This window comes from Paramisgurnus dabryanus, chromosome 12 (assembly GCF_030506205.2).
Source record: "Paramisgurnus dabryanus chromosome 12, PD_genome_1.1, whole genome shotgun sequence".
Classification (NCBI taxonomy): Eukaryota; Metazoa; Chordata; class Actinopteri; order Cypriniformes; family Cobitidae; genus Paramisgurnus; species Paramisgurnus dabryanus.
This window is the reverse complement of record NC_133348.1, coordinates 30,216,182-30,238,703: the sequence shown is the minus strand read 5'-3', so window position 1 is coordinate 30,238,703 and position 22,522 is coordinate 30,216,182. Positions and strand designations below refer to the sequence as shown.

The 22,522-nt window shown below is 36.3% G+C and overlaps 1 protein-coding gene across 2 annotated transcripts; it reads right to left on the bottom strand.

Moving 5' to 3' along the window:
• Positions 1–341: 341 nt before the first annotated feature.
• Positions 342–21,739, bottom strand: LOC135750055 (prospero homeobox protein 1-like). Of its 2 annotated transcripts, none has more exons than XM_065268833.2 (5): positions 21,597–21,739; positions 17,128–18,885; positions 11,199–11,306; positions 9,328–9,522; positions 342–1,450 (listed from the first exon to the last, which is right to left on the bottom strand). In XM_065268833.2, the coding sequence occupies exons 2-5, from the start codon at positions 18,844–18,846 to the stop codon at positions 1,265–1,267; spliced, it is 2,208 nt and encodes a 735-aa protein (XP_065124905.1). In that variant the 5' UTR covers positions 18,847–18,885; positions 21,597–21,739; the 3' UTR covers positions 342–1,264. The 2 variants fall into 2 exon arrangements, 1 of the variants encoding a protein (XP_065124905.1); XR_012334737.1 differs by lacking the exon at positions 342–1,450 and adding an exon at positions 10,861–10,936 and having other exon boundaries at positions 9,389–9,522.
• Between the last annotated feature and the right edge of the window lie 783 nt (positions 21,740–22,522).

The following is a 22,522-nucleotide window of genomic DNA, read 5'->3' as shown; positions in this document are numbered from 1 at the left end:
TGTCGGTTCTTGCAGTGCGGCATGACGTCGAACATACTTGATTGCTATCTTGGGAACGCTCTTCAGATTTTATTATTTACATGGACCAAATTTTGGACCAAACAAACATTTAGGGGCGGTTTCCCGGACAGGGTTTAGATTAATCCAGGACATTTAAAGGGATAGTTAACCCAAAATTAAAAATTCTGTCACCATTAACTCACATTCGTGTTGTTACAAACCTGTATTTCTTTGTTCTGATGAACACAAAGGAAGATATTTTGATGAATGTTTGCAACCAAACCACTCAGAAGCTCCATTCCATAGTAGGTAAAAAGAATACTATGGAAGTGAAGGCAAAATGAAGGTTCAGAGTGAGTTTATTTTGTAATAAATCCTCATACAGTAGCTATGCACTCAAAAAGGGCAATGAAAATACTGCACTGCAAAATATATAAAATAAATACAAGCTAAATATAAAGATAAAAAAGATCTACTACTCAAGGAAGGGAACCAATTAGACATGTCAGTCTCAAACATAAACATATAAACTCATAAGCAGGAATAATTATTTAGGAATGAGACAATAAGAGACACTTTTTTCCTCTGGGATGGGAGGAAATGCGTTTTCAACACAAAGAGATCTCAGCTGCCAAATACACCTGAATGAGTACTGTCCTGACTTTATAGACATGAACAGTTTCATTTACAGTTTCGTCAGTCTTTCTATGGTGAATTTCACACAACAGTACTGTGAATAAACTCAGACAAAGGGGCGGGGTTACAGCTTTTCAGTCAACACTCTGATTTGTGCATTGAAATGTCAGTCAAAGCCGTTCCATTAAACCCTTAACAAACTAGAACAGAAGGAAAAGAACAAATTAAATCTAATCTATAAAAACATTTCTAACAGTTTCTGTACAAATTTGCATAAGAAGTTTTACATTCTGTAATGAGTATTTATGTATTTCTCCTTTATCATAAAACACATACAAAAAGAGTACGTATAGCATAACAAAACTTTAAAATAGTAGCTGTTAATAGCTGTTATTCAGCTCAACCTACAGTGTTATGGCCTGTTTAAATAAACAGCAAAACTTAGCATGATTGTCTACATTAAATAAAAAAAATATTAAACAAAAGGAACAATAAAATAATAAAATGATAAAGTAAATGTAATCAGCTGTGTAATGTTACTTCATATGATATTCATTCAACAGATAAAATTCTGCAACACAAATGATGGATATACTGTACATATACAGTAAAGGAAAAATAAAGCATGTTATTCCTGAATGAGTTCCTGAAGACAGTTTTTAGATTTAAAGACCTCTGGAATCTCAGAATCCAGTTTGCAGATGACTTTATAAATCGCCTTCTTCCATGACGGATCAATGTCTTTACCAGCTAAAATCGCATTGAAGAACTCCCGTAATGTTATTTGAGCAACCTCCAAGAAACGCCTGGGAACCTGCAGGAGACATACGGTGAGCAGATGATAAATATACAGTATATCACACAAAATCAAGTTATAATAATGGCATCGGTTTATCTTGCAGTTGCTCAAATACTGAAGCCTAAAATCTTCATTCAGATATCATCTTTTGTTCTGGGCATATACGTTTAAAAGCCAATCACAGAATTATGTTGATCCTTGTTTTCTTCCAAATTTAGGAGTTTTTTTTAGCTTTGGCTCAATCATTCAAAAAATATTTAAGTTAGATGAATAATTTTTTAGAGAATCAACACACACATCTCTGCTAAAAATGAACACAAAGTTTGTTTGTGGGACCGACCGTTATCGTACAATTACACATAAAGTGCAAACTGTAAACGTCTCAACAATTTAACAAACAGAGGGTTTGTTGTAACACCTGCTAGAAAATTTTGTTTAAACACAAATAATTCAATACAATTCTGTCTGTGTATACTAAAGGTGGATATTGTTTATATATATTTTTATAATAGATAGATATCCAGACAAAGAAATGCACTTCCATGCCTCCAAAACACTCTTTGTTCAATATCTTACCCAAAACATATCAAAACTTTTCACAGATTGACAGGAGATCTTCTGACAGTAAGAGAAAAAGACTAAAAGCACAGATTGCTCAGCCTTGTATAAATATGTAAAGTAGCTGCATTACAAATAACCCACGTTAGTTTGTTTCCTGCTCACCCTTATAAAACATTTTCATTTACATGTATGCATTTGGCATAACAATCAGTCTCACAGCTGTTCTCATTTCCTTTTATCACATTCAATTTATGTTTTTCTCTTTCAATCACTGCTATACAACTCCTGTCCAGCTGGTGGCAGTAATGCACCAGAAACTGACTTGGCCGATACCAAACATAAAGCTCTCCTAGACCAGGGGTTTTTAAACTTTATAATGCCAAAGACCCCCAAATAGGATGAAACATTTGTGAGTGACCCCCCTCCCACCTAAAATATATAGCAATTTATATGTTTTATGCATAATAAATATAATGCTGGATGTACAAACCTGAAGAGAAATATTTTCAATTGATTTAATTTGCAGCAGCTTTACAAGGATATACAAACCGCAGGGAGTGAGATGAAGAAGACTGTAATAAGGAAAACACACTAGAAAGCAAAAATTTTAACAATTTTTCTATGAAATTTGCTGGGGACCCCCTAGAAATACCTGGAGGCCCCCTGGGGGTCCCCGGACCCCATTTTGAAAACCCCTGCTCTATCACATCCACTGAAGATTCTTACTCCTAAACCCACTGATTCAGGTTTACTCATGATAAAACTTTACAAATTTGATATGTTATTACAAATGTAAATTTTTGTCAAAATATTGAGTGACCATGAAGAGAAAAAGCAAAGTGACAACATCACAGATCCTGGATACAGAGAGAGCAGAAAAAATGCAGACTATGTGATAAAACCAAAGAGAAGACGAGATTCACTTTCTTTATCTGTCTGAAGTACCAGACAGCGAGGGAGACATTCTTCAGTACACTTAAAATATCTCATTCCTGACATCCACTGACACACAAAAGCTCACAATCACATTTAATGCGAAATACTGCCTGTGTCTGATTAACTGTACAAGAAATAACCTTGCAATGTTACTTCTGAAAACTTCATTTTAATGTATTTTGTTGCATCTAAGTAAATAATTTGAGATGGACCATAATTAAAATACGTCTTAAACTAATCTATGACTTGTAATAGACTTATTTATACATTGTTAAAGCAACACCAAAGAGTTTTTTTTACCTTAAAATAACGCTTCCAAAACAGTTTCAGTCGTTCATCCACTCTAAACAGGGTGAACAGCACTTTCACATTCGCTTTGCAGCCCTCTATCGGCCAAAACCGCACTAAAGAAGTTTCCAAACGTCGGGTAGTGGTCCTGTAGTCCGAGTGAATACTACAAAAACTTGCTTTACGGCAGACCTACAATCCAATCAGAGCCAGCTATGCCTCAGTATTTATGACAGTGGGTAATGGACAATTACGCTTCTAACCTGTAGGGGGAGCAAAGAGCCAAAACTCTTTGGTGTTGCTTTAATGCTTTAAAGCCAGTAAAGAAAGCAGTTTTAAAACATAAATATAGTGAAAGTGACATACTGGCCAATGTACTCAATGTGAGTTCTGCATTGAACTCATCCAGTGAGCAGTGCAAGTCATACAGTTTGTGACTTTTTACTGCCTTTTAGAATGCACAAAGTAGCATACTTTACCAAATCTGAGAAAATTACTGTAAACAACAGATACATGCGATCAAATTAAGCAAATAATAATATAAAAATGAACTAGAAATTGGGAGTAAACAACTGGGGTTAAATGAACAACCATACACTGGATTAGATTAACTCAATGTATGATCTGTACGATATTAAAATCCCCCTGTGGTGAAAATAAAGTTTCTATCGTTGTTTATATGTTTTTATATTCATAATTTTTCAATCAACACCATTATTGTCTGACACTTGCTTTATAAATGCTTTAACCTGTTAAAGGTGCCATTTTTCGTGATCCCATTTTTCAAATTCTGAATTTTTGACTAATCTCAGGAATAGGTCCTACAGGAATACCCCAAAACAGTGTGTGACCTTGTTGCACTTCCACAGAGAAGAGGAAGAGTTGCGTTATCAGATTGTTTTTGTCGCCATGCATGTGAGAAGCTGATGCCTGAAGAAGACATTTAGTTCTGAAAATTGTTTTGTTTTTAATTTTGTGTACATATTTCCTGTATCTTCTGTTTGTATCTTCTTCAGGCATCAGTCAGTATTTAGTGTGACCTCTCTTGGCACGAAACACATCTTGAGCTTTTTTTGAGAGGACTGAAGTCCTGAAGTCATTCGATTAGAATTAGAAATGAGGATTTAATTTCATTTAGGTTTAAGAGATCCTGCAGCTGCCTGCTATTGCTCAAGTAGAAGGGGAGTTTACCCTAAATACTTGACACTTCAGCTTATACTTTTATATTGTTTTTAATACTACATACACATTTCATGTTTTTCTGGATGTATTATATTAAAGAGACTGAGAAACAATTATATATGATCACTATGAAAAAAATAAAAAATCTAATAGTGGCATGGTGGCCTAAGACTTTTAAAATCATATTAACAAAAACTTAGCCCTAAATGTCATTTCATTACTTGTGATAAGAGTTCTGCCTTCTTGTGAAATCTTCTTCTAATTTAATCCACAATTTACACACATTTATACTTTATCTTATACTGTATGCTTATACATTTATTGTTTCTATTTGCTTGACTGACAGTCACTGGAGCAAGTGTTACATGGCAAATAATCTAAATGTCACTTTTAAATTAAAACTGCTAAATTGACCTAAAGTTAAGTAGTTTGCATTTCAGGATTTGCTGTCTGTATTTTTTAATATAAGGATGCATTTTCTCCAATGCAGCTTTGAAACAATATGCATTCATGTGTTAAGCACTATACAAATGCTCAAACATAGTGGTCTTATTTATAAAGTGTGCCAGTTTCCACGCAAAGGTTGTGATCTATAAAAAACAAACTTGACGGAAGAATGGGGATCCAAGGATGATTCATGTACGCACACTTGCAGGTAATCTGTGATTTATAAAGGGAACTTTGCTTTGTCTTAATATTTGTTGGCGTATGCCATTTTTGGCTTTTGTACGTACATAGACTTTTAGTAAGGATCCTACGCACGTTTTATAAATGAGACCCCAGAGACTCCAGCCTTCTTTCATTTAATTGGTTGGTTTAATTCTGCTTAGCTCTGTAATGTGATTTGCTGGAATTCATGTTCATCTTAAAGGGACACAAGGCAGCATTTTTATGTTAATAAATCATCTTCGTAAGTCGGTATATGGTTAAATGACTCATTACATGACGAATGAAGACTCTCTCGCCCGCCCCTACCGTCTGTAGGAAGAATACCCCACTTGCAAGTTCGCTGTATCCGACCCGGTGTCCTTCAGTCTTGTAAAGTCTCAGATGTAGAAAGCATTTACTCCCAGACACTAGGGGGAGCTAGTAGAGAAATAATACTCAGACTTGCCTTTTGTGCCTTTAACAAAAAACAGATTTCTTTCAATTGATTGGTTAAAAATCTTGCTCTGCCGTGTAATTCGACTGGTTGGGAGTCATTAACGACGGCTTCTGTGAACAGAAACTCCCACCTTCTTTCATTTTGATTTGTCAACATTTTGATAGGTCAGTAAAGAAAATAGCCCATGGGCCCCAGAGCGTGTGTCAAAGGCCTGTGGTTACTCTTGCACTATTTTTTATGCATTATGCTGGAAGAACCAAAGTGAAAGGGATTGGTGCTTAACTATGTTACTGGGCCAGCCCATTGTCAATCAGGCCACTGATCAACTGTCTGGATTTATGGGCCAGTCAGAAACAATAATATATAGATAAAAAAAAGTGTCAGACTCGGGACTGTCAGCCCAAATAAGTCCGCGGCCCACTGGGAAAATGCCCGGTATGCTAGATAGCCAGTCTACCCATGCACTGTAATTAAAATGCGTGTTTGACTCTAAAAAAAAAAAGTATGGCTTCATAAGATTTGAAATGAGTGTATAAATGCTACAGTGTTTGGACTTTTATGATGTCATTTGACCTGATCTGACATTGAATGGAAAACAGTTCTTAAAAAAAAAAATTTCATTCTTCCTTTAAGAATAGTAAAAGTGATCCAAACTCAAAACTTGACGAAACTCTGGAGTTGACCTTGTCAGGAGGACAGTACTGTGATTCAGTCTAACATCTTCTGGGAATGTGTTTGTGTTCGCTGACCAAACACAAACTGACCGTGAGAGATAAAGGATGTGATATACTTCAAGGATCCATGAATCGCACACACGATCTTGAACCGCTCTGGTTAATCCATAACCAAACCAACATGAGAATGCAGTCCAGAGCACTTCCCATGTCAACTGTATCCGGCATGCTGGGAAGTCCAGTGTTAGGAATCTCTCTGGTTGTTTTGAAGGGTTCACAGACGGCCTCACTGAAAGCAAGGCTTCAAATCTAGTAGCCTTGATGAAGGGTAAATAAACACATTCAGCTCTTTAGCCTTGAGTCGAGCCCCGCGTTTTACTCTCACTAAAACTCACAGGGTCTTCCATACGAGAGCTTCACCTGGATGTTATAACTGGAGGATGCCGAATAACAGAGCTCATCTAGTTCTCGAATTAACCATCATTTTGTAGCGCGTCTAAACTCATCTGAATGCGTAGGGTTTTGTTTTTCCACTGTGACACAGAGATGTTCACTACTCAAGGTCAGATGTGGGTATGTAAAAGACTGTGGCGAACAATGAGAACAACAAAGTGATATCACTTTAGAAATCTGAATCCTGAGTTCAGCACAATCGCTCACCTGAAATGGCTGGTAAAACAGTGAGAGTCAGCAGGCCCGCATCTGAATCACACCTACCAATAACTAATGCTAAATCTACTGTATGTTTTGCCACACTGGAAATATGAGAAGACCTAAATATCACATCCAAACCCATCTACTGTACACTAAATCCATTGTGTTTACTCATCTCTGTCTTATTCTGCTCTCGTTGTAACCCAATCTGCTACGGTCAGACACCTTAGTGAGTCTCACAAAAGCTGTCAAGAACACGTCAAGGTCAGACAGAGTGCCATCCCATACGGCAATTTTTTTTTAAATATATGCTTAATACATTTTGTAGAAAGTAAGCTTAATTAAATATATTTTTGAATTATAGTTGAAAATATATTACATTTAAATCTTTTTAAACCTGTTATGTTTAGAGGTTTGTAACATACAAAGTTTTTCATCCAATGCAACATGAATATTAATGCTTTAAAATATCTAGATTTTTTTAATATTTCAAAATATACAAAAAATGCCCACAAATATATTTAAAAAAAATATTTTTTATAAACATATTGCAACTAATGTTTTTTGAACTTTTTAAAATATATATATTTAAAAATAATTTTTGGAAAATATATTTTTTGACATACAGGGTCATACAGAGCAAGTTAGCAGGACACTGGCTCTCTCGCCAAAAAACCCATTCATTTTCCCATAGACTTTTGGATTATCGCAAAAAATGAGCTCTGTGTTTAACAAAAGTTTATGACACTTATACGTTTTGTGCAACAGAGGAACTCAACTTTTATGAATTTTAATTTGGAAATGCATTTACTAGACATAAAAAGCAAGCCTTAGGCTAAGCAAACTCAATCACACTTTTTCCGCAGCGTCTGCAATTTGCTTTTTATCCGTGATTTCTCTCTCTAATAACCACGCGTATGCATGTTTTTTTATGACAAGATCATAAAGATCATTTCTGGCATGCTGGTGAATGATCTCAGCTCAGTGACGAGCTCCCTGATCTCTGCTTCAGTCCAGTTTGCTGACATTTGATCTGGATTTAAATCCCTCTGTTAAAGTGCTGAACCATAACTTCTTGCCGCAATGACACGCACGTCCTCCCTACGGCACGTCCCTTACGGCATTGTTATTAGGTCCTCTTTACAGGAGCTATTCCAGAACTTTTATTGTACATGTTTGTATTCACACAGAAGCCACAGAAGCTAATGTTTTTATATTGTCTGGGACCAAAGTGCTGTGTGAATGGGGTTCATTTAACCCCTGTATCTCTCTGGTTCTTGTGTCTCCTCTGACTAGTTGTCATATGCTTGTTTTTGCTCGAGAACCAATACAATTTAAAGACTCTCCATCTTTTAAAATGTATCCAGTCTCGTTTTTTTTATTGTCTTGTATTTTAGGTAAAGAGTCCTTTAAAATCTATCTTTTAATCAAACTTAATTGATATTATTTTTATCAAGGTAGTGAAGCCAGTCTCTCTGCTTCCTGAGCCCAGGTGAGACACAAACACTATAGCCTATGAGGGATGGAGTCTGGCCATACACAGGGAACAGAGGTCTAACAACTTTACTGCTGTGTTTTAGTGAAGAAAGTACACACTTGGTTAATTGATACTTGAATGCAAATATACCAGAGGTAAAAACTACTTTCTGTGTGATTTAAATGATACACCTTTTTAATTTTTAAATGACATGCTTGAGTTTGTGCTCAGATAAACATTGACATTACCATTTGATTGGCCACATTTTGACATTGTTAAACAGAAACAAACTTTCTTACACAGGTACTAGAGAAGACGGTTGATTTGTGTGAGAAATTTGCATGGCTTAGCACATTTTCCCTAAGCAAAGTTTTAATCAGCTGTTAGTATCTCTCTAACACCTGCTTAGAAAATCCTTAACATGCAAAATCTTTCACACACACATACGCACACACACACACACGCACACGTGCATCTAACAGTAGATAGTAAAGTAATATGCTGATCTCTACATTATTTGCGTTTTCTTCATTTATGTATGTAAATAGCTGTAGTGCTGAAGTTCCTGGAACAATAACTATGTGTGTGTGCGTGCTTGCCACTGACCGTGCGTGCTTGCGTGCCTGCCTGCGTGTGTGTTTGTGTGTACAGTAATGACACATGTACCTCCTCTATACTTTTAAAAGTGGATGAAGGGGATGTACAGTAGAGTCAGAGAGATGGAGCGATAGATTGCATTGCAGTAAGAAAAAGAGGGCAGATTTATATCACATGACTCAAGCACATTTGTTCGACAGGAACACTCAGCATTGGCAGGTCACCTTCCCATATAAACACATCTACACAAACCCACCTACACAGTTCTCCTGATGACGTCCTTTAACAACTTAATTGACTTTTTTTGTCAAAACAGCAAGAAGCAGATCACTCAGAAACAGTACAAAATCAACATTATTTTATCATTTTAAAAAGCACCTATTGTCCGATTCAAGTGTGTATTAGTACATGCACATACCTGAAAGTCATTGGCCTTGTTGTAGTGCATGTTGAGAACTCTGTAAAGCTCAGAGTCACAGGTCACACTGAGATCATCAGCAATCAGTACTCCATCATTCACGGCCTGACGTGCAAACTTCTCCATCTGGATGTAGTAGTACTCTCTGAAGTTACTGAACCACTTGATCAGCTGAGATGTGATGCATCTGTTAAACTGACAGACAGAATATTATATAACATTAGATGTGATCAATGTCATTACTGAATCATCTTGGTTTCCTACATCACAAACATGTAACCAATCACATTATCACAGTTCAACCGGGTTGATCAGTAGATTGAGTCATAGATATTTATATTATCATATTATCAAAACATCATATGTATGGATGCAGCATAGACTCTGATAGGCTGAAACAATGACAGCCCTGCTGCTAAAATAATCAGTCCTGCAAATGCACAGTTCACGTATGCATGTGTAAACCTTAGCAGTTATGTGTATTTGCATGTTCATATCTATGGTCCGTGCTGTGCAATTAAGTAAAGGTGGGGACTAATTTGCATATTCATAGTCAGATCTGCGTATACTAAATGATGCAAGAGTGTAGAGTAACATAAGCTGTTTTAAGCATAAAGAAATTATGGTCACAGGAAAAACTTTTACATATGCTATTATGATGCTCAAAGATGAGTTATAAAATAAATGCAACTAAACCTTCACCTTATGTGAACCCACATATTACAAACATATTACAAAATGTGTAAAACGTGTATATCAGGTTAAATCTAATTATTTTATGTTAAGTAAAATAATTGTGTTTGCAATTGTATAGTGATGATATATAATTATTTCTCAGTCTCTTTTTTAGAATACATCCAGAAAATACAGAAAATGTGTATGTAGTATTAAAAACAATATAAGCTGAAGTATTTAGGGTAAACTCCCCTTCCACTTGAGCAATAGCAGAAAACTGCAGGATCTTTTAAACCTAAATGAAATTAAATCCAAATTTCTAATTCTAATCGAATGACTTCAGGACGTCAGTCTCCTCAAAAAAGCTCAAGATGTGTTTCGTGCCACTAAGATGGCGGAGCTACCGGAAGGTAGTTATTTACGTTAATAAAGTTTTAAATATGGATATTTCTACAACAACACCGCATGGATTACCCTCAGAAGACCTTTGTTTATCATCCTGGATTTATTTTGTGAAGGATGGATGCACTTTTTTTGGACTTGAAGGTCGTGGACCCCGTAACATTACATTTAATCAACTGAAAGATCTAAAACATTTTCTAAAATATCCGAAAATGTGTTTGTCTGAAAAACGATGGACATATGCAACTCGGACAGCTTGGGGGTGAGTAAATCATGGGTTTAATATCATTTTTGGCCGAACTATACCTTTAAAACTTCTAAAACAACAAAGTTGGTCATGGTGGCCTAAGACTTTTCCACAGTACTGTATGTCAAACAAATACGATGGAATTCAATGGATACCGTCAACCGTAAATTTTTCAAAATATCTTCTTTATCCGTTAAAACAATACTTACATAATATTTGTTTTCCTACTATGGAAGTCAATGGTTACAATCAGATGTGTGCTTACATCATTTCTCAAAATATCTTCTTTTGTGTTCATCAGAAAAAAGAAAATCATACAGGTTTAAAACAACATGAGTTGACACACTCATTACCAAATAATATTTCTGTCAACAAACTACAAAACTACTAGAATTTATTTTCCCAGAGTATCTCTTTGTCATACTATGTGTGTTAGAAATAAAGTCAGAGTAGTGAGCAGCCATGTAGTAATGCAGACAGTAACCATAAAAAAGCAACAGGTAGGAAATTCAGGATTAAAGATTAGTGGGGGAAATTAAATGCTTACCTTCACATCAGAGAAGTACATCTTCAACATGTTAGAGCTCGGATACCTGGTGTAGAAGAACATCAGCTTGGCCTTCTTCAGGTGGTTTGGAGATAAACCCTCCTGGATGTGACACCGGCAGTAAAGGAAAATGAGCGTGATGCAAAGGATTAAGATTTGCTTGAAATGTTCCTCTCATCATCACTCAAAGTGTCAAAGTTTCATGGGCAATATAACATGAAAAACAATGCGACTGATAGTTTTTCCACCAGAAAGTCATTTTACAGGCAAAACAAGCAACGTCTTTTCCTACGCCGATCCCAAACCTCCAACCACCTCCAGATGGTGAAGTGATAAAATGTATTTGCATATCACCTTCAAATGTGTTTGAATCTTCATTTTAGCACGGACAGAACGCAAACAGAGCTGTGGGTGCACTATTAGGAATGAGACTTTTTTGAATAGTATGTTGAAAAGGTCACACTTTATATTAGGTGTGGTTAACTACCTGCAAAAAAAGCATTTGCGTAAGTGTTGCTCTGGGCAGGTGCAGGGTTGGAGGTGTTAAGGGACAGGGACAGGTACAATGCAATAGCACCTATGTGATCCCGGATCAGTAAAAAACAGTCATAAGTCACTTGGGTATTATTTGTAGCAAAAGCCAAAAATACATCAAAATTATCGATTTTTTAGTCCAAAATCATAGGATATTAAAGGTCACGTTCTTTGTGATCAGAACTCGTTACGTATTTCTGAAGTAGTGACTTCATACACTGAAAAAAATTATTCATTCAATTTACTCAATTTTTTTAAGGTAAGCGGTTGCAAACAATTTATTTAAGCTACATTTAAACAAAAGTTTTTTATTTTATTTCACTATTCTAATTTTTTTTGTTTAAATGTACCTTGAATAATTTGATTGCAACCGCTTACCTAAGTAAATTGAATGAATAATTTTTTCGAACAAGGAAGACATCAGCCTGTTTTTAGGACATTTAAAACATCGCTATAAAAATAAGTAAATTATGTGAAAAATACCATGTTTTTTTACACGTGAAACATGAACACGTTATATTGCGCACTGTAAACACAATCAAAGCTTCAAAAACACGGAAAGAATGGGACATTTAAGGAAAAATCATGCACCATGAAGATATTTTGTACATTTCCTTCTGTAAATATATCAAAATGTATTTATTCATCATAAGTAATATGTGCTGCTAAGGACGACTTTAATAGGGATTTTCTCAATATTTTAATTTTTTGCAGCTTTAGATTTCAGATTTTCTAATATTGTACTCTCCTAACTAACAATACATCAACGGAAGCCTAATTTATTCAGCTTTCAGGTAATGTATAATTCTTAATTAAAAAAAAATCCCCTTATTACTTAGAACGGATGTGTTAAAAACAACACAATCAGTGTAAGTTTCGGAACAACACACTAAATGCATTTTCCCAAAATACACACATCTCTGTGTTATTATAAGAACAACACGTGTTACTTAAACACAACTTGTGTTGTCTTTTTTATTTATTTTAACACAAGATGAACACAAAACGACTCATAGAGCCAGATTTACTAACAGCTTGCACCAAGCGCAAACCATAATTTTTTTGTTAAATAAAACAACAATTTTTCAGGATTTACTAAAAACGCGCAGAGGATTATTAGCGCTAAAAAGGTGTGGTCTATTATTTTTGCAACCTTATTGCATATGCATTTCTAGGAGTTTCTCTTTCAGATGCAAAATTTATGGGAGGTCGATTATTTAAATGATTTACGCAACGCGATTTACTAATGTTTGCGCATGTGATATTACTGGTATTTGCGCAATTATTTAACGCAGAAAAAAGCATGTCTTAAATTAATTTGCGCTTGAATGGCTGCAATTGTTGCTAATAGAGGCACTGTAATTGTTATCCGAACTTCATTTCCCATAATCCTCCACTCTTCCTCACCTGATTGTCATTGTTAATAATCACCACCTGTCAATAATTCCAATTCCCTTTTGTCTTCGTCCGTTTTCGATTAAATCGTGGTTACTGTGCTGTGTATCTCTATATCTGTTTGATCAAGTTTTTTACACACCCAGCAAACATAACAATAGCAGGTGTTTCAAAACTTCTTGTAAACCTTAATTTTTTTTGTCCAGTTCTTTTCAGTGTACTATGGTTTGGTTAGCTGGGATTTCATACCCCACATTTTTTTAGCTGCAAACTCAAGTGCATCAGGTGTTAGTAGATCACCATGCACCTCATCAGCTCTGCTTATTTGCGACCCTGACCTAATTTGCACTTCTCTTAGTAGATTTATTTGTCATTATGGAAATCAGCTGTTGCAAATTATTTAATTTGCGCCTTTTAAGTAAATGACCCACAGATATTACCACTCCCATCTGCGCTTTTTTGGAATTGCACCCTCATGCTAATTTAGTATATCTGGCCCATAATGTGTTAAAATGACAAGTACTGTGTTGAATAGCACAACCTTTCTTAGAGTGTGGTTTTGTGGTCCAGGGTCACATATGTTAAAGAGGATCTATGGTCCGATTCACGATTTTACATTTCCTTTGGTGTGTAAGTGTGTATTAGTACATGTTAACCATATGCAAAAGGTACAAACCCCAAGGTAAACGATGACGCGAGTTATTGTCTCCAACTTAAATCTCTTTTCTTGGACTACAACAAACACATCACTTATACAATATTTATAACTTAATTATGTGGCTAGTTGTTTATTACAAGCCTCACTTGAATACTGGTAATGTTCAATGACATCATTTTATCCACAATGTCAGACCTTTGAGAAACAAAAAGCCTGGAAAACTCTCCAATATTTCAGCCAAAGCTGCACATTTTCCTTCATCCTCTCAGCATTCATCAATAATCCATTTAAGCTAAGAACACTGTTAGTTCAGACCGCAGTGAGTTTGACATTCAAGCAAGGGGATGTTCTCCTGCGCTGACCTCTGCCAGACAACAAAATGGCTGATAAGGCAAATCTGCCAGACAATGAGCACTGGACCGCCTCCTCTATAACCCTTCTGCACTCTGACATCAGCGCACAGTCAAAGAAAAAACATCCCGGCAGACAGATAGGGGATCTTTTGCTCACTAACACATCCAGGGCGATATTTATCTCAAACAAAACCTCAACTGACAGTCACAATATACAAAATCATTGGACATTAAATGGGACCCCACAGCAAACATATTTCAAGGCTTCTGCTTAATAATGGGTTAAAGTGTAAGATCGTGCATTTGGCAGCATTTGGCTTTTATCCAAAGTGACATATTTTTAAGAGTCGTATACAAGCTTTATATACATTTTTAGTATGTGCATTCCCTGGAAATCAGACCCATGACCTTGGTGTTGCTAGCACCATGCTCTAGCAGTTAAGTTACAAGAGCATCTTAAAAATATACCACTTGATGTTAGTAGTTTGTCATTTTAAATTCACAGAGCTGGTGTCTAGTATTTTGTTTATTTGTTTGTTTGAATATACTACACCCAGTTATAAAGTACACAATAAGCCTTGTAAAGAACTACGTGTGTGGTTAAAAGAGCTTTAAGACGATGTTGTTTGTCTTTAGTCTTTGCATAAACTTCAGACTTTGTTAAACAAATTTGTCAAGTGTAATATTTCTTACATCCCTTAACAAAACAAGTGACATCTGGAAAGTACGGCCATTGTTTAATTGCTTTTCATCTGTTTGTTTGATATCACTCTTTGATTATCGTCTCTGAATGACACCGGGGTGGAAATCACAAGCCCCTGGGTCAGGAGACAAGACAAGGCAGTCAAACAAAAGACAAACAGACACACCTGTTTAGCACAAGGTAAAGTAGAATGGACAGAAAGAGAAAATACTGTGCGCCTGCCAAGTGACAGCTGAGAGCCCTGAGGTCATTGACGGGTTCTTTAGGGATTAAAAATTTAATTAATTATCCACACACCATTTATTTATTTGTTTTTATGATCGTTCAAATAGAAGTTCAAATGGTACAGCACAATTGGGGAGGTTTTCATTTTTGGTGAAAAATGTTGCTTAAGAATGTAAAATAATTATAACTGTATACTGTATGTAAGCAATATTTACTTGGGTGTTTTATTATTTAAATGATTTCATGGTATGCAAGATAATAAATAAGATGCGTATTTATATTTCTGTACTGAACTGACTTTGCGTAGCTATAGCACAGTGTGCACAACAACCTGAAACATATTTCTCCAAAATGGAGCCAAGTATCGCGTTCACACACAATCACAGCAGCTGCGATTAGTCCTGCTCCAAAATCAACGATGAGTCGCTTTAAAGGTGTGAAAGAATATATTGAAATAATATGTTAAATTGTTCTCTGATATCTACATAGAAGGTATGTTGCTTTACATGTCCATTTACAACCCTGGGATTTGCCTTTAGAATGAAATGGTCTATTATTACCTTATTTAAAAGGGTCATGAATAATAATGTTGAGCTCTGCTCTGATTGGCTGTTTCTCCTTCAGTAGCTCTGTGTGTGTGTAGACAGACATTACACTGTAAAAAATGTCTGTAGAAATTACAGTATTACTGGGTATTACTGGCAACTAGCTGCAGTAACTTACTGTAGATTTTACATTTATGTTATTTACTGGCAACATTTTGTTCAAAGTTAAATGAACATGAAACATTTTCAGACTTTATCTTCTACAGTAAATTACGGGCAACCAGCTGCAAAATTACAGCAAATTTTTTTACAGAATCAACTGTTTGGAGATTGTTAATGGAAGTTTCTGAGTGGTAAGTTTGTGTTTTTTCAGTATGTATCTGCAAAACATAACTGTAACGTCAATAGTAAAACTTTAGCCTAAATGCTACCATATAGCATTAACAAGCATATAGCGCTATCTTAGCAGTCAAAACTTTGTTTTTAACATTGAAATTAATTGAATGTGTAATTTAATGTTGGGGCGTACATCTCACAGTCGGTTTATGCACGAGGTTTACATAAGGAGGAAACAATCATGTTTAAAGCTCACAATAGGTCATTGCCATGAACAAAACTCTTATTATTCATCTATGCCTACGTAAATAACGTTTTACATTCTACGATACCTTAAACTTAACCTACAGGTTAATCTTAGGGGCTGTTTAAACTTGGTATTAAGATGTGTTTTCGTCGATCTGATCACAAGTGGACGAAAGAGACACATCACGTTTACAACTGGTATTTAAATCCGTCTCTTTTGTCCACTTTCGACCACTTCTGTCCTGAATAATTTGAGGGGGTGGTCTGTGAGAATGTGGGTGTGTCTTGAACGCGAGCGGGAGTAATGACGAGTTTATATGGACGTGAGCTAATATTATGTCAGTGTCCACTGCTTTTGTTGTAAGTAAACATGCTGCATAGTGTTTTGTACATGTATACGTTAGAGCTTTTCTGAATTTTCCGCAATTGATGAAATAAGATCGCGCAACTTTCACAAGCTTGCAAAATGAAACTGCACTGAAATCAGCCGCTTTAGTTTTATAAATGAAAGGCTAAAGATAGCGCTGACGTAAAACATTGTGTTCAGTACATGTGGCTGTTCGAACACATTCAACCACATGTGCATTTACACTACAAAAGCAATCCGATCGAAATGGGTTTCAACTACCTCTGAATGTGGTTGAAAGTGGTCGAAAGGGGATGAGCTCCAAACGTTTTGAACAAGGTTTACACCTGGAATTAACGTCGTCCCCTTGTGATCCGATCGACGAAAACACATGTTAATGCCAAGTGTAAACAGCCTCTTTCTGACACAAACAGTCAAACAGCTTTTAAACAACATCGGGTAAGTAAATAACTTGATTAACGTTCCCTTAAGAAAAACTACAGTAATGCATGTAAATAATAAATGCTTGGAAAGGAGCAATACATACTGATGAAATAACAGGAATAGATTTCCCTTTGAAAAGGATATTGTACTCCCTGAGTACAGCGAGAGGTCTGACATATCCTGGTGGTCCCCGCATTCAGATTTGATCAATGAGAGTGACAGACCTTCAGCGGTGCTTCCTGGGTGAACTGGTGAGCAGGAACGACGATGCCCTAGACGGTGGCCGGAAGCCATTTTGGTTTGTATGCTTTCTTGTGATAGTTCCATTGAGTCAGGAGAACCTTGGTCTTTACTAGAGTAACCCACTGATGGGTTAACAAGTGCACTCTGGAATGAGTAACCCATGAGTGGGAAGGGAAATGGATGCCGGAAGGATGGTGTGCTAAACCCCATGTTGGCAGAAAGAGGGGACGGGTGGAGGGAGGGATGTGGGTGACCACCATAAGCTCCAAGTGCTGAGGATTGGTGGTGTTCAGATGGAGACTTTCGCATGACCAGGGACAGTGCCTCGGTCTGGTTGTTGCCGATGGGAAGAGGGACTCCACCAAATGATTCAAGCGGGCTGGGAATGATGGCATCACCAATGCACTGAAGACTCCTATGTGTGGTGTAGAGGTTTGGGTCGTCCCCGTTACCAGCAAAGCATTCCTGGGTTGGTGGGAAGGATGGGAATACTTGTAGCAGTGGCCGAAGAGGTTTGGAAAAAACCTTCATCACTGTTTCTACTACTTGAGACATGGCAGAGTTCAACTCCTGCTTCAGAGTTTCGGCCAAATGTTTGTCTTCTTCATGGATGGAGATTAAATCTTTGCCCCTAAGAGAACCCTTCATTTTGGCCTTCTCGTCAACTGGCAAAACGAAGTCTGCTATCTCTTCGTCAGAGCGATCCGCAACAGAATCACTGTCAACAAGCCCCTCATTAGATTGAATGCTGCCTTCTGAGATATTTCCTCCTTCTGGCTCAGAATCTGTGCTATCGTACATCTGGAGAAACTTCTCCTGAAGTTGTCTGAGCTGTTTCTGCATGTCCTCCAACTGGAGTTTCAACTGCCTGCGTTCTTCAACTTTCTGCTCCTTATGTGCAGAAACCATTTGTTGGAAGCTTTGGTGCTGGTGCTGAGGTAATTTTTGCTTCCTCTTGTTTTCACGAAAGCTGTCTCGAGGACTGAAGGACTGTAGGAAACCCTCGGTTTCTTTATTTCGGTCCTGCTCAAGATCTTTTCCCCCAGTAACAGATGGTGCTATCGCATTCGGCGAATGGCTCATTCCACGAATGATGTTCTCCACACGAGCACGCTTGGCCAGAAGATGCTCATCATTCAGCCGCTCACACTCAAACTGTGTGGTTTTTCCAAATGGTGAGAGACACTCTTGAGGGCTTTCCTGGGATGAATTGCTGAATGTGTCCTCCTGGGGTTCTTCAGATCCAGTTCTCCCTTGTTCTTCACCATTTACTCCCATCTTTGACATATTCCTCTTGAGTATTTTGCTAATGATACTAGCATTAGCAAAAGGAACCATTGCATCCTCGTATGTGCTGGCCCTGTTCAACAATTTGCGAAGAACATTTGATTTAGTCCCCCCGAAGTCCATGTGCCCGAGCTGAGTCGCTTGGCTCTCTACATTGTCCTGCTCCCGGCTGCGATAGGAGTTCATGGCAGCGGCTGCACGGGTGACAGTAATGATTGCAGAAGTAGTTTGGGTTATTGTGGCAGCTGAGCTCACAGTTCTTTTCACTCCAATGTCCACTCGTCTTCTTTTGTTTTGTCGGTTTAAAGAGCACTCTGTATCATGGTCTGGCATTACTGGTGACTGGTGATGCTACTGAGCCATTTGAAACAACTACCAGGAGAAAAGATCAATAAAATTGGTCAATTTTAAATAATGTAAAAGAAAAAATAATGTTGCATATATGAAACATGTTGCGTTATTATTTCTTAAAATATAGAGCATTCTTCCTAAAAGTGGAGATGAGACTTTTTTAAGGAATCTCATATATATACAGTACTGTGCAAAAGTCAAAAGGCCACAATCACCAGCTTTGTTGTTTTAGCTAAGTCGGCCGTTGAATTATAAGAAAATAATGCACACCTAAGTTGGTAATGTGGCACAACGCAAAGCACCCATGGAACATTTCTCAGCCAATCAGAATACAGCATTCAACAGGCCTGTGGTATAAATGTAACTGTTACTCCCCTAAAACACTTAGGGTCAGATTTACTAAACAGGGCAAAAAATCTGCGCGTGTTGCAAGCTCTCTCACACAAAGTAAAGCCCACAAACCCTCTCATGCGAGGAAAAGCACGCAATGTGCATGTTAATGTAAAACTGCTTATAATAATAATAACTATTTCCAACTGATGATAGTATACACGATACTATTGGCTATCGCCACAACTCAAGTAGACTACATCAAAAAAGAAGCCCTTCTGATTGTTTTATACATTGTGGTAGCTCTTGCTTACAAAAAGGTTGGAGACCCTTTCATGTTTGTGACGTAGGAAACCAGGGCAATTTTAATTTGTGGTTTAGAGACTGTCTTAGGAAAACTCCAATTTTATGAAGAAAATACTCAGCAGTGGTGTTGAATGATGAATTTGCAGATGGTTTGTCTTGAGGCATATTTAAAACACAATTTTTGAATCGATTCTGTTTCATGCACAGCTTGTGCGTGTACTACAGCATTTGGTCAGTAGGAAGTCATTCTCAATCTAAGGTCATTATGAGTAGGAGTCGTTTATAACGTGCATTTTAAAAAGCAACACTTGTTAAACAAAATCATTCAAAATATTCTTTATTATCATGAAAATACCTGAAACAATTTGAAGAACAGTGATATAAATATTCCTATAGACAGTTAGTGGAATAGCATTTGTAATGATACTTCTTCTGTGGCACAAAGGGAGTTTCTGCACGAGAGCGCCCCCTGGCTTTAGGATGTGCCTGGATTTCACCGTAATTCGTTAAAATTAATTCATTGAGAAAACGCAAATTTACACGATTAACCGTTGCAGCCCTAAACACCACAGATATAAACAACAATAGAAACTTGATTTTCACCACAGGGGGACTTTAAAGATTCTAGAGACCATGTGGTTTAATTTTCTCTGTTTCTCCTCTTTATCTTCTTAAAAGTTAAAAGTTTCTCCCTGGACACCTTTTACGACAGCACAGTTGACCTGTATGACAACACAACAACCAACTTCCACATAACAAACCCATCACATAGCCACAAAAACATTTCATTTTGTAAAACATTGTCCTTATTATTAGAAATGCATAAAATTTGCCAAATCATATTTGCTTTAATATGAACATCTCTGTATTCCACAATCTTATTATGATAACCACTTCATCTATGAAAAATGCTTTTTCTAATCGTTTATCATTTATCCAACGATTAAGCTAAAACTAAAGAGAAAACTGGAATGAAAATATATATTTTTAAATAATAATAAATAAAAAACGAAATAGAAAATAATTAGACGCATAAAAATTATCTGTCAACGGAATATTAAAAAAATATATAATCTTATGAATAAACTAAGGCTGCATAACTAATCGTTTGCAAATAAACGTTTTGTTTACATCATATATGTATTGTGTATAATAATTATGTATATATTTAAGAAATATTTACATGTGTATGTACATTTTTATATTATATATAATTTTATATTATATATAAATATGAATACTTGATAGATACACACTTTTTTTCTTAAAATTATACATGCATGCATTTATATAATAATTATTACATAATTATTATACACAGTACACACACACATATATGATGTAAACAAAAACTTTTATTTTGCAAACGATTAGTTGCGATTAATTGTTATGCAGCCTTTCGATTGCGCCTAATCCCCTGCATCGTTTTCTAAATAAATTATGTTTAAAAGAAAGTTTGATGAACCTTTGACAGAATTCATCACATAGGCTACTTCATTTGACATTATCGCGTTGTCTCAAAACAGGTTTATGACAATTACTAGTAAATGCACCTGCTGTCCTTGTCAAATGATGAGGAACTAAAACAAAGACGCATTCCCACCTAAACTCGCAGTTTCTGCTAAAACACAGCTTAACCCCCCCCCCCCCCCCCAAGAATGAATGGTAGCCTAAAATAATGTATTTGATAATACATAAAATGTCATAATACTGCCCCCCCCTGCACCACCTCCCATTCTCCCCCCGTATGAGAACCACTGCATTAATCTACTAAATCATAGAGATAAAGACATCACTGAGGCTCCACAACAACCCGTTCAAAGATGTTTCTGTCTAAAGACTGCATAAATTATAATAATATAAAATAGCCTAATGCATTATTTCAAATAACCAAGGTCATAATAAAACATTCAAACACATTTAAACACATTATTAAGGTGTTTTTCAGGACTTAAAATGTTTGAAAGTATTTCTAAACCAATTTAAATGTATTAAAGTCCGTTATTAAGAGAGCAAATTTTTGCTTAACTATAAAGCGGTGCACTTCTGCGGATACAGTAACACATATTACTATTGTCATTCAACACATCACTTACCTCAAAGTGCAGAAGAAATGCTGTCCTGGTTTGTGTGAAGATAAACAACACAATATATGACAGAACTCGAGACAGATGCGTGTAGCCAGAGAGAAAGTTCAGTGACGGGACGGAGCTCAAACTCCTGCAGCTGTCAGCCGCACTTTAAGAAGCACGCGACTGAAGGAAACCGGAAGACTCTGCGTCATTAAAGCGCTGTGATGTAACGAGCGCACTGACCAATAATAACAACCCAGTGACTCGAACCCACTATGATCTTACAGGTAATACTATTAAAAACTTTTTTATTGAACAATGACAGTAATATAAATACCACAGCAGTGTATCCAAATGTAAAACTGTCCGAAAACAAACAAAAAATCAACACAATTTGATAACTTAAAAAAGAAAATAAAGACATTATGTCTATGACTATATTGTTACAAGAGGAGGGGAAAGCAATGTTATACAAAAAGATGAAAATAGTTACATGCGTGTAGAATCTGACAAGCTTTTTTAATATTAATTCAACATGCATTATTTCTTCTTTAAAATATTTTTTTCTTTTTCAGGCATGAAGTCAAGTATATGTTGACAATAAACTGCAACCACATTGCAATACCATACAAATGAATAGCTGTCTCTTTAGAAGAATCGCAAATGCTGCAATTGACATCTATATCCCTTTAAAATCACACAAGAAAACATTAAGCAGGGTATATACTATGAATATGTCTGTTAATAAAGTATGTTAATAACTTTTTATAATCTGGCGTCACAGTATTTTTGTTTTGTCCTTCATTCATTTTATTAAAGGCAACACAATATCTGTAATCATTTCATCACAGTTAATCTGTATTTCCTTAATTCTTAGACCATTTGTACATATATAGGCTTGATCATATTTTTATTGTGCTAAGTTTGCTTTTCTCTCCTTTATCTGTTGT

Bases quoted from the DNA above. Each gene is read 5' to 3' on its own strand.
- LOC135750055 (XM_065268833.2), bottom strand. From the start codon at position 18,846: ATGCCAGACCATGATACAGAGTGCTCTTTAAACCGACAAAACAAAAGA. The intron at 11,307-17,127 runs ATATCCTTTTCA...TGCCGGTGTCAC, and splicing joins CGCTGTACTCAGGGAGTACA to ATCCAGGAGGGTTTATCTCC. The intron at 1,451-9,327 runs GTATGTGCATGT...TGTCTCCTGCAG, and splicing joins ACAAGGCCAATGACTTTCAG to GTTCCCAGGCGTTTCTTGGA.